The sequence below is a fragment of the Bubalus kerabau genome, chromosome 3 (assembly GCF_029407905.1).
Source record: "Bubalus kerabau isolate K-KA32 ecotype Philippines breed swamp buffalo chromosome 3, PCC_UOA_SB_1v2, whole genome shotgun sequence".
Taxonomy (NCBI): Eukaryota; Metazoa; Chordata; class Mammalia; order Artiodactyla; family Bovidae; genus Bubalus; species Bubalus kerabau.
This window is the reverse complement of record NC_073626.1, coordinates 54,321,671-54,334,675: the sequence shown is the minus strand read 5'-3', so window position 1 is coordinate 54,334,675 and position 13,005 is coordinate 54,321,671. Positions and strand designations below refer to the sequence as shown.

The 13,005-nt window shown below is 40.0% G+C and overlaps 1 protein-coding gene across 1 annotated transcript in view; it reads left to right on the top strand.

Moving 5' to 3' along the window:
• Window positions 1–13,005, top strand: part of OCA2 (OCA2 melanosomal transmembrane protein) — a 326,371-nt gene that overhangs the window by 51,011 nt on the left and 262,355 nt on the right. The window contains exon 2 of the mRNA XM_055571821.1: window positions 1,487–1,756. Coding sequence (XP_055427796.1) covers window positions 1,509–1,756 — 248 coding nt within the window. The 5' untranslated portion in view covers window positions 1,487–1,508. The remainder of the gene's footprint in view (window positions 1–1,486; window positions 1,757–13,005) is intronic.

The window sequence follows — 13,005 nt, the reverse complement described above, 5'->3', positions numbered from 1 at the left end:
ACTTCTGCAACTGGAGACTATCTATCTCTTATCTCAAGAAATGCAAAGAGGAGGCTGGCTAATTGTAAATTCCTCAACTGAAGCCCACCTATCTCTTATCTCAAGAATGCAAGCAGAAGGGTGGCTATAAATTTCTAATCTGGAGACCTTCTATCTCCTACTTCATTATTGTTTTCTTACTGCAAGAGTATTAATTTGCTAGATGCAAAAATTGTTAAAGTCACATCCTAGATAAAGACAAGAAAGCCCTAATCATCTGTATCTCTATCACACAGAAGTAGCCATACTTTGGAGGCTATGACCTTCTGGTTTTCTGTTCTATGTATATTCTAGGTTTTACCAAGCTTGGACTTGGTAAAACTTGCCTCATGATGGGCCAATAAATACAAGCAAGATGTTAAGACAAGGAAGACACTTTATTCAGGGAGCCAGCTGACTGGGAAGATGGCAGGCTTGTGCCTCAAAATAACCAACTTGTTGGGGTCTGGGTGCCAGGTTCTTTTGTAGAGTCAGAGAGAAAGAAGCAATGAGGAAATAAAGTTGAAAGGCAGAATAAAGAGGGAAAGGCAGTGAGGGAGTAAAATGAAAGGGTATTCAATCTTGCAAAACATCTCTAGGGGAGAGGAAGGGGTGTGTTAATCTCCTATTCACAGGTGGGCAGGGACAGATCGTCTCTCGAGCCGAACAAAGGCACTTTAGTTTACAGTCAGGCAGGGTTCTTTGAGGCAAGCCATTATGTATGATTATAATAACAAAAGCAATGAAAAGCAAGTCAAAGGAAATTTCCAACATGGAGTAAGAATTGGCCTCCTCTCTGCAACATATTTATTCCAAGAGATATATCCCATTATACCAGTGGTGTTTACCACATTTTAAACATTTCCCATGATCAACATCTTTAGAGGATGTTTATTTTTGAATAGTGTTTTATATTGTGAAAGTATCACTGCTGCTGCTGCTGCTAAGTCGCTTCAGTCGTGTCCGACTCTGTGCGACCCCATAGACGGCAGCCTTCCAGGCTCCCCTGTCCATGGGATTCTCCAGGCAAGAACACTGGTGTGGGTTGCCATTTCCTTCTCCAATGCATGAAAGTGAAAAGTGAAAGTGAAGTCGCTCAGTCGGGTCTGACTCTTAGTGACCCCATGGACTGCAGCCTACCAGGCTCCTCTGTCCATGGGATTTTCCAGGCAAGAGTACTGGAGTGGGTTGCCATTGCCTTCTCCGAAAGTATCACAATTTACCCTAATTAATACTCTGTTGTTGAATAGTTAGGTCACTGCTAGTGTGAAATATGCTAAAATATTCATCCTTGGAGATGAGCATACATTGGAATGTAATATTAGATATTAGAATGCTGAAACATGATAAAGTCCTTGTTATAAGAGGTCTTTTTACTATACCATTCAGTAGTATAAATTCCTCAAGGTGCAAATGATATTCCCAGTTTGCTTTTTATCAACAGCAGTTTCTTTCTGTTTGACCCCAGTGAGAAGAGTGGCAACAGAAGCATGCACCTAGAGAATAAAGATGGCAGGCTGGCCTCTGGCAGGCTGGAGATGGAGCTACATCAAACATCTGCTCCCATGAGTGCTGGCCTGGGAGGCTCAGGGTTGGTGGAACTCAACACCAGCAACCGCAGGCCACAGCAAGGAGTTGGCAAGGCAGATTCCCTGAGCCCCTACCACAATGGGGCTGCTGGGCAGAGCTGCTGGGCTGCTGTGGACCAGGATTTTGGCTCATTCCTCAAGGAGCGGAGGTGAGTTTAAAACAGTTTTATCTTATAAATGTGGAATTCACAAATACTGGATTTCCATGAGCATAGTTCCCTTACATTTTTTTGTGGGAAAAATTTCCAGATATTCTGCAAGACTCTTTCCAGCACTAGATCACTTTCCTGGCCTGTTTTGAATGAATGCTGTTTCTAAAATGTGGCTAATGTAAATCCAAAAGGTAATAAAGATAGAAATCAGATCGGCCTCATCAACTGTGTACAAACTGGTTAGTAAGTATTTTCTTAGAGCTATTAACATTAGGATATAGATATACAGGAAAGAAGAGTGTGTTAGTTATCTAGTGTCAGATAACCTGTTAGTCACTCAGAAGTGTCTGACTCTTTGCAACCCCATGAACTATAGCCCACCAGGCTCCTCTGCCCATGGAATTCTCCAGGCAAGAATACTGGAGTGGGTTGCCATTCCCTTCTCCTGGGGATGTCCCTGACCCAGGGATCGAACCTGGGTCTACATATTCCAAAATTCAGCATCTTAAAACAACACATGTTTGTTTCCTTATAGTTTTGTGAGTCAGAAATCTGAGCATTGCTTAGCTGGATCCTCCACCTAAGGGTCTTTCACAGGCTGAGAACAAGTTGTCAGCAGAGGCTGACCATCGTTCAAGTGGGTAGGGTCTGCTTCCAAACTCATCATTGTTGGCTGGACTTAGTTCTTCCTGGGCAGATGGTCTAAGGTCCTCAGTCCCTTGCCAGGTGGCCTGCTCCTTCAAGGCTAGCATGAAAGACAGTCCTTTGTAACCTAATCATAGAAGTAACTCCCCATCACTCTTGCTATGTTCTGTTTGTTAGGATGAGTCACTAGGTTGTGCCCACAATGTAGGGGATGGGATCACACAGGGACGTGAACACCTGGAGTAGATTATTGAGGGCATGGCAGACAAAGGCTGCCTGTCACAAAAGTGGATGAATCTGCCTGCCAACACAGAAGACACAAGAGACATGAGTTTGATCCCTGGGTCAGGAAGATCCCCTGGGATAGGAAATGGCAACCCACTCCAGTACTCTTTTCTGGAAAATTCCATGGACAGAGGAGCCTGGTGGGCTACAGTCCATTGGACTGCAGACAGTTGGACACAACTGAGCACACATGCGCGCACACACACACACACACATTTTTAGTTTAGTTTAATAAAGCAAATTCCATACTGTTTTCCATAATGGCTCCATCATTTTACATTCCCACCAACAGTGTATGTGGGTTCCCTTTTCTCTACATCCTTACCAACAATTGGTATTTGCAGACTTTTGCTGACAGCTGTTCTGACAAGCCTGAGTATCTCATTTTGTGGTTTTGATTTGCATTTCCCTGATGATGAGTGATGTTGAGCATCTTTTCACATATCTGTTGGGCATCTGTATGTCTTCTTTGGAAAATTATCTATTCAGGTACTCTGCTCATTTTTTAATCAGATTGTTTGGTTTTTTGATGTTGAGCTGTGTGAATTCTTTTTATATTTTGGATATTAACTCCTTTTTGGATGTATCATTTGCAAATATCTACTCCCATTAAGTAGGTGGCCTTTTTGTTTTGTTGATAGATTCTTTCACTGTACAAAAGCTTTGATGTGTACATTTATTTTTCCTTTTGTTTCCCTTGTCTGAGAAGACATATCCCCCAAAATATTGCCAAAACAGATGTCAATGAGCGTACTGCCTATGTTTTCTTCTAGAATTTTATGATTTCAGGCCCTGCATTTTAGTCTTTAATTCATTTTTTTTTTTTTTTTGGTACTAGGAATGAGGAAGTAGTCTAGTTTGATTTTTTTTTTTTTGCTTGTAGAGGTACAGTTTTCCCACTATTATTTATTGAAGAGGTTATCTATTCCCCATTGTGTACTCTTGCCTCTTTTATAATAGACTAATTGCCCATTTGAGCTTTTCATTTCTTCTGTTTGATTGAGCTATGTATCGTGTGTGTGTGTGTGTGTGTGTGTGCTAGTACCATGCTGTTTTGATTTTTATAGGTTTGTAGTATAGCTTGAAGCCAAGAAGTGTGATACACCAGTTTTGCTCTTTTTAAAGTTTGTTTTGGCTATTGGGGGGTTTTTATGTTTCCATCCAAATTTTAGAATTATTTGTTCACATTCTATGGGAAATACTACTGGTATTTTGATAGGTCTTACATTGAATCTGTAGATTGCCTTGGGTAATATTAACATTAATTCTTGGGTCATTTTAGCAATATTAATTCTTCCAATCCATGAGCAATATATCTTTTCATTTGTTTGTGTCATCTTGAATATCTTTCATTAATAAGTGTGGGTCTTTTACCTTCTTGGCTATAGTCATTCCTAGATGTTTTATTCTTTTTGATGCAATTGTAAATGGTATTGTTTTCTTGTTTTCTCTTAATAGTTTGTCGTTGGTCATTGTTCAGTCGCTAAGTTGTGTCTGACTCTTTGTGACCCCAGCACACCAGGCTTCCCTGTCCTTCACTATTTCCCTGAGTTTGCTCAAACTCTTATCCATTGAGTTGATGATTAATGGCCATCCAACCATCTCATCTTATTCCACCCTCTTCTCCTTTTGCCTTCAGTCTTTCCCAGCATAAGGATCTTTTCCAATGAGTAGGCTCTTCACATTAGGTAGCCAAAGTATTGGAGCTTCAGCTTCAGCATCAGTCCTTCCAATGAATATTCAGGGTTGATTTCCTTTAGGACTGACTGGTTTGATCTCCTTGCTGTCCAAGGGACTCTCAAGAGTTTCTCTAGCACCACAGTTCAGAAGCATAAACTCTTCAGCACTCTGCCTTCTTTATAGTTTGTTGTTACTATATAGAAATGAACAGATTCCTATATATTAATTTTATATCTTGCCACTTTATCAAATTCATTGATGAGTTCCAGTAGTTTTTTGATGGCATATTTAGGATTTTCTATTTACAGTATCATGTCTTCTTCAGTGATGGTTTTCTTTCTACATTTTCCATTTGTATTAAAAATTTTTTTCTTGTCTGGTTGCTGTAGCTATGAATTTCAACGTTGTGTTGAATAAAAGAGGTTCAAGAGGGCATCCTTGTCTTGTTCCTGAAGTTAGAAGTAATGCTCTCAGTTTTTACCACTGAGAAAGATGTTAGCTGTGGACTTTTCATATATGGCCTTTTCTATGTTTATGTATGTTTCCTCCATACTCATTTTGTTCAGAGTTTTAATCATGAATAGATGCTGAATTTTGTCAAAAGCTTTTTCCTGCATCTATTGATGTGGTCACATAATTTTTATTCTTCAGTTTGTTAATGTGATGTATAATCTTGATTGATTTTTCTATCCTTGCATTCCTGGGATACTCACTTGATTATCATGCATGATCTTGTTAATGTATATTTGAATTTGGTTTGTTAATATTTTTTTGAGGATTTTGTATCTCTGTTCACTAGTGATCAGATCAGATCAGATCAGTCGCTCAGTTGTGTCCTACTCCTTGCGACCCCATGAATCGCAGCATGCCAGGCCTCCCTGTCCATCACCAACTCCCAGAGTTCACTGAGACTCACGTCCATTGAGTCATTGATGCCATCCAGCCATCTCATCCTCTGTCGTCCCCTTCTCCTCCTTCCCCCAACCCCTCCCAGCATCAGAGTCTTTTCCAATGAGTCAACTCTTCGCATGAGGTGGCCAAAGTACTGGAGGTTCAGCTTTAACATCATTCCTTCCAAAGAAATCCCAGGGCTGATCTCCTTCAGAATGGACTGGTTGGATCTCCTTGCAGTCCAAGGGACTCTCAAGAGTCTTCTCCAACACCACAGTTCAAAAGCATCAATTCTTTGGCTCTCAGCCTTCTTCACAGTCCAACTCTCACATCCATACATGACCACTGGAAAAACCATAGCCTTGACTAGATGGACCTTTGCTGGCAAAGTAATGTCTCTGCTTTTGAATATGCTATCTAGGTTGGTCATAATTTTCCTTCCAAAGAGTAAGTGTCTTTTAATTTCATGGCTGCAGTCACCATCTGTAGTGATTTTGGAGCCCAGAAAAATAAATTCTGACACTGTTTCCACTGTTTCCCCATCTATTTCCCATGAAGTGGTGGGACCGGATGCCATGATCTTCATTTTCTGAATGTTGAGCTTTAAGCCAACTTTTTCACTCTCCAATTTCACTTTCATCAAGAGGCTTTTTAGTTCCTCTTCACTTTCTGCCATAAGGGTGGTGTCATCTGTATGTCTGAGGTTATTGATATTTCTCCCGGCAATCTTGATTCCAGCTTGTGTTTCTTCCAGTCCAGCATTTCTCATGATGTACTCTAGTGATATTGGCTTGTAATTTTCTTATTTTAATTTTAAAAGCTATAATTGCCTAGTTTTGGTATCAGAGTGATGTTGGCCTTGTAGAAAGAGTCCAGAAGTTTTCTTCCTTTGCAGTTTTAAAAAATAGTTTGAGAGGATAGATGTTAATGCTTCCTTAAATGTTTGGTAGAATTGGCCTGTGAAGCCATCTGGTCATGGGCTTTTGTTTTTTGGGAGTTTTTTAAAATTACTAATTCAATTTCATTACTGATAATTTATCTGTTCATATTTCTTATTCATTCATTCTTTGGAGATTGTACACTTATAGGAATTTGTCCATTTCTTCTAGGTTGTTCATTTCATTGTTTGTAGTAATCTCTTATGATCTTCTGTATTTCTATCACTTCTCCTTTTCTCATTTCTGATTTTATTGACTTTGGCCCTCTCTTTGTTTTCTTGATAAGTTTGGCTAAAGGTTTGTCAATTTTGTTTATCTTTTCAAAGAACCAGTTCTTAATTTCATTGATCTTTTTATTGGCTTATTTTGGTTTTTATTTCATTTATTTCTGCATTGATCTTTATTATTTCCTTCCTTTTACTAACATTGGGTTTTGTTCATATTTTTCTAGTTCCATTAAGCATAAGCTTATATTGTTTATTTGGGACTTTTCTGCTATACTGAAGTAGGCATCTCTCTTTATAAACTTCACTCTTAGAATGGCTTTTGCTGCATATCATGGATATTGGATCACTGTGTTTCTGTTTTCATTTGTCTCCAGGTATTTTTTTATTTGCTCTTTGATTTTTCCAGTGATCCATTGGTTATTTAGTAACTTATTGGTTAGTTTCTATGTGTTTTTATTTCTTGCAAGTTTTTTGTTCTTTTTCTCCTTGTAGTTGATTTCTAGTCTCATAGTGTTGTGGTTGGCAAAGATGATTTCAGTCTTCTTACATTTATTGAAATTGTTTTGTGACCTAGCATGTGAGCTATCCTGGAGAAAGTCCCATGTGCACTTGAAAAGAATGTATATTCTGGTGCTTTGGGATGGAATGTCCTATGGATATCTATTAAGTCCATTTGGTTTAATATGTTGTTTAAGGCCAGCATTTCCTTATTGATAATCTGTCTGGATGGTCTGTCCATTGATCTAAGTGGGGTGTTAATGTTCTCTAATTATTATTGTGTTACTGTCAGTATCTCCCTAACTGTTAATATTTGATGTATGTATTTAGGCAACCTTATGTTGAATGTATATATATTTACAATTGCTACATTTTCTTCTTGGGTTAATTCCTTGATCATTGTGTAATATCATTCTTTGTCTTTTATGACAGCTCTTTGTTTTGAAGTCTATTTTGTTTAAGTTTTCCTACCTTGGTTTTCTTTTTGTTTCCATTTGCATAGGATACTTTTATCCTGTTCCCTTTTAGTCTGTGTGTGTCTTTAGAAATGAGTCTCTGGTAGGCAGACTATATATGGGTCTTTTTTTAATATACATTCAGGTTCTTTACATTCTTAGATTGGAACATTTAATCCATTTATCTTTTAAGTAGTTATTGATAGGTATGTACTTATTACACTTTTATGATATTAATTGTTTTGGGGCCATTTTTGTGGTTCTTTTTGTTCTTTTCTTTTTTAAAACTCTCTTTACTTTTGATCTGATGACTATCTTTGGTGTTCATGTTTTTTCTCTTTTTTGTGTATCTATTGTAGATTTTTGGTTACCTTGAGTTTTATATGGAGCAATCTATCTATATATACATGGTTACTTTAAGTTATTAATCTCTTAAGCTTGAATGTTTTTAACAACACTGCATTTTTACTCCCCCCTCAACTTTTACATTTTGACATCATATTTTATATCCTTTAGCTTTGGATGTGAGTCTCAGTGAACTCCAGGAGTTGGTGATGGACACGGAGGCCTGGCGTGCTGCGATTCATGGGGTTGCAAAGAGTCGGACATGACTGAGCGACTGATCTGATCTGATCTGATGCTTTAACTAATTGTGGACACTAATGATTTTACTACTTTTGTCTTTTAAACTATTACTCTCTTTATAAGTAGTTGATCTCTTACATTAAGTGTATATTTGCCTTTGCTAATGAGATTTATCCTTCAGTAATTTTCATATTTCTAGTTGTGGCCTTTCCTTTTTTGTTTAGAGAAGTCCCTTAAATAATTCTTATAAAGCTGGTTTGATGGTGCTGAACTCTTCTGGATTTTGCTTGTCTGTAAATTTTTTGACCTCTCCATCAAATCTGAATGAAAGCCTTGCCAGGTAGAGTATTCTTGGTTGTGGTTTTTCACTTTCATCACTTTGAATATATCAAGTCATTCTCTTTTGGACCACATAGCTTCTGTTAAAAAATCAGCTGATGGCCTTGTATGAGTTTCCTCATACATTACTAGTTGTTTTTCCTTTGCTATTTTTAATATTCTCTACTCGTCTTTAATTTTTGTCATTTTAATTACAATGTGTCTTGGTGTAGATCTCTTTGGGTTGATCCTATTTGGAACTTTCTGTGCTTCTTGGACTTGAATGTCTGTTTCCTTTTCCAGGTTAGAAATGTTTTCAATTACTATGTCTTCAAATAAGTTCTCTGCCACTTTCTTCTTCTTCGTGGAATCCTATAATGTGAAAGTTAGTATGCTGATGCTGTCCCAGAAGTCTCTCCATTTTTAAAATTCTTTTTTCTTTTTTCTATTCAGCTTGCATGATTCTCACTACTCTTTCAGTTCACTGATCTGTTCCTCTGCATCACCTAATATACTGCAAAATTTCTTTTGGTGTATTTTTGTTTAAGTTATCCTTCAATTTTGGTTGATTTTTCTTTATAATTTCTGGTTTTCTTAAACTTCTCGCTGTATTCATCCATTCTTCTAAATTTGCTGAGCATGTTTATGGTCATTTTCATGGAAACTCTATTAGGTAGATTGGTTATATCCACTTTGCTTTGTTCTTCTGGTGTTTTATCTTGTTCCATCATTTTGGAATATGTTCCTCTGTTATTTCATTTTTCTTAATTCTATATTTTTATTTCAAAGCATTAAGTAGAATGCTTACACTTTTGTGTCTTAGAAGTGGCTTTATATAGGACGTATGCTTATCTGTCCCAGAAGTCTACTCTTTCTGGTCACCAGAGCCAAATGTACTAGGGATGCTCCCAGTGTGGGCTGTGTAGGTCCTTCTGTTGTGATGAGATGACTACCGTGGTTGGTCTGGTAGGTGTGGTTGGCCTCTGGTCTACTGATTGCCAGGCCCTGCCCTGGCAGTTGATGGGTGTGGCTGGGTCACAAGGTTGATGGCTGAAGAGCTCCGAAGTGTCACAGGGCTAGTGCTGCGACCACTGCTGCTTCTGCTGCTGCCAAAGCCACAAAGTTGAACCAAAGAAAGAGTTGGAGTATTTGGATGAAGATATGGGATTTGGTCTCTTTAATCATCAAAAAGCAATCAATTTAGCCAGTTTATTTGTGAAACAAGAAATTAAATACTAACTTCTCTTTTAAAAAAAGATCAAAGATCCTGGATCTAGTGTTGGCCTATTGATGGCTGGTCTGGGCTGGTGGGGCTAGTGGAGCTAGTGTTATTTTGCTGGTGGGTGGCACTTAAGCCTAGGGAGTCCCAGGGCTAGTGCCAGACTGCTAGTGGGTAGACCAGGCTGCTGGAGTCTTTGGTTCCAGGACCCTGGGGGTCCCAGAGTTGGTGTCAGTCCACTGGCGGGCCAAGCTGAATCCTGAGGTCTCTGGCTACAGCGTCTAGAGTTTTTCAGAGCTGGTGCTAGCTCTCTGTTATGTGCATGTGAAGTGTGTGAATGCTCAGTTATGTCCAACTCTTTGCAACCCCATGGACTATAACCTGTCAGGCTCTTCTGTTCATGAAATTTTCCAGGCAAGAATACTGGAGTGGGTTGCCATTTCCTACTCTAGGGAATCTTCTTGATCCAGAGATTGAGCTCATGTATATGTCTACCTCACACAACCTGTGACCAAGCAAGTACCTCGTGATGTGAGGTACATAAACGATCTCAACTGTTACATAGTCAGTTCAGTTCAGTTGCTCAGTCGTGTCCTACTCTTTGTGACCCCATGAACCCAGGCCTCCCTGTCCATCACCAGCTCCCGGAGTCCACTCAAACCCATGTTGATCGAGTCAGTGATGCCATCCAACCATCTCATCCTCTGTCATCCCCTTCTCCTCCTGCCCTCAATCTTTCCCAGCATCAGGGTCTTTTCCAATGAGTCAGCATAGTCACTATTTACAAAACATGGGACGAAAGCCTGAACAAGCCATCTTGGCCAATTTGCTCTCGCCTCACATTCTATGTGCAGTCCATCTTCTGCGATGTTCCCTTGGCAAGTAACACTGACCCTTGGATTTACATCTTGCTACAGCGGTAACTACAACAACAATCAGTTACACCCCCAATACAAAAGAAAACCCAATGCCAGGTATTACCTGGAACTCATGTTGAAGTCCTTGCCCTCATGGGGCTAGAAAAGCCAGTCACCACATGTGGAGCACCTTTATTTTACGTGGCCAGGTCCAGTCCACCATCTGTCCTTGTGATATTGCAGGAAAACCTTTACAGGGGCAACTCCACTCCTGCGGAATTTTATTAAGGACCCATAAAACCCCCTACAGGTGCTGCACCAACTGCTTCAAGGTGGAGATTTCAGTGGCATTCACAGCCCACCCAAAGGTTCCGAATACTTTCACACTGTTCTAAATCTGCAAGAGAATCAGAGGGTAGTAGCACATCACAGCACACAGCCTGTACAGTACACAGTCCTACTAAACCTATAGCACATGATACAGCCTTGACAGCACACTGTTATACTAAACCTACATCACAGGACAAAGCCTTTATGGCACAGTGTTCTAAACCTACATCACAGGACACGGCCTGTACAGTACACTGTTCTACTAAACCTATAATCACAGGACACGGCCTGTACAGTTCACTGATCTATTAAACATACATCACAGCACACAGCCTTTACGGCACACTGTGCTCCTAACCCTATATCACAGGACACAGCCTTTACAGCACACTGTTCTAAACCTACATCACAGGACAAAGCCTTTACAGCACAGTGTTCTACTAAACCTACATTATAGCACACAGCCTTTACAGTACACAGTCCTGCTAAACTATATCACATGACACAGCCTTGACAGCACACTGTTCTACTAAACCTACATTACAAGACATGGCCTGTACAGTACACTGATCTATTAAACATACATCACAGCACACAGCTTTTACAGCACACTGTTGTCCTAACCCTACATCACAGGACACGGCCTGTACAGTACACTGTTCTACATAAGACACAGCCTTTATAGCACAATGTTCTACTAAACCTACATCACAGCACACAGCCTTTACAGCACACTGTTCTACTAAGCCTACATCACAGGACACGACCTGTACAGTACACTGTTCTACTAAACCTATAATCACAGGACATGGCCTGTACAGTTCACTGATCTATTAAACATACATCACAGCACACAGCCTTTACGGCACACTGTTCTCCTAACCCTACATCACAGGACACAGCCTTTACAGCACAGTGTTCTCCTAAACCTACATCACAGGACAAAGCCTTTACAGCACAGTGTTCTACTAAACCTACATCATAGGACAAAGCCTTTACAGCACAGTGTTCTACTAAACCTACATCACAGCACACAGCCTGTACACTACACTGTTCTACTAAACCTATATCACAGGACACATCATTTATAATACAGTGTTCTACTAAACCTACATCACAGGACTCAGCCTTTACAGTACACAGTTCTACTAAACCTACTTCACAAGACAGCCTTTACAGCAAACTGTTCTAATAAACCTACATCACAGGAGACAGCCTTTACAGTACACTGTTGTACTAAATCTACATCACAGACAACAGTGGTTATGGTACACTCTTCTACTAAACCTACATCACAAGACATAGGCTGTACAGCACAGGGTTCTACTAAACCTACATCACAGCACACAGCCTGTACAGTACACTGTTCTACTAAACCTATATCACAGGACACAGCCTTTACAGCACACAGTTCTACTAAATATACATCACAGGACACAGCCGTTACATTAAACTGTTCTACTAGACCTACATCACAGGACACAGCCTTTACAATACACTGCTCTACTAAACCTACATCACAGGTTCTACTTAACCTACATCACAGGACACAGCCTTTACAGTACACTGTTCTACTAAAGCTAACTCACAGGACACCTGGGTTACAGCACAGTGTTCTACTAAACCTACTTCACATCTAACAGCTGTTACAGTACACTGTTGTACAAACCTACATCACAGCACACAGCCCTTACAGTACATTATTCTACTAAACCTACATCACAGGACACAGCTATTATGGTACACTGTTCTAGTAAACCTACATCACAGGACACAGCATTTACAGCACATTGTTCTACTAAACCTGCATCATAGGACACAGCCTTTAGAGTACACTGTTCTCCTAAACCTAGATCACAGGACACAGCCTTTACAGCACACTGTTCTACTAAACCTACATCACAGGACACAACCTTTACAGCACAGTGTTTCTAAACCTACATCACAGCACACAGACTTTACAGTACATTGTTCTACTAAACCTACATCACAGGACACAGCCATTTCAGCAAGTTCAGTTCAGTTCAGTTCAGTCACTCAGTCATGTCTGACTCTTTGTGACCCCATGAAATGTAGCACGCCAGGCCTCCCTGTCCATCACCAACTCCCAGAGTTCACTCAAACTCAAGTCCATCGACTCCATGATGCCATCCAGCCATCTCATCCTCTGTCGTCCCCTTCTCCTCCTGCCCCCAATCCCTCCCAGCATCAGAGTCTTTTCCAATGAGTCAACTCTTCGCATGAGGTGGCCAAAGTACTGGAGTTCCAGCTTTAGTGTCATTCCTTCCAAAGAACACCCAGGACTGATCTCCTTTAGA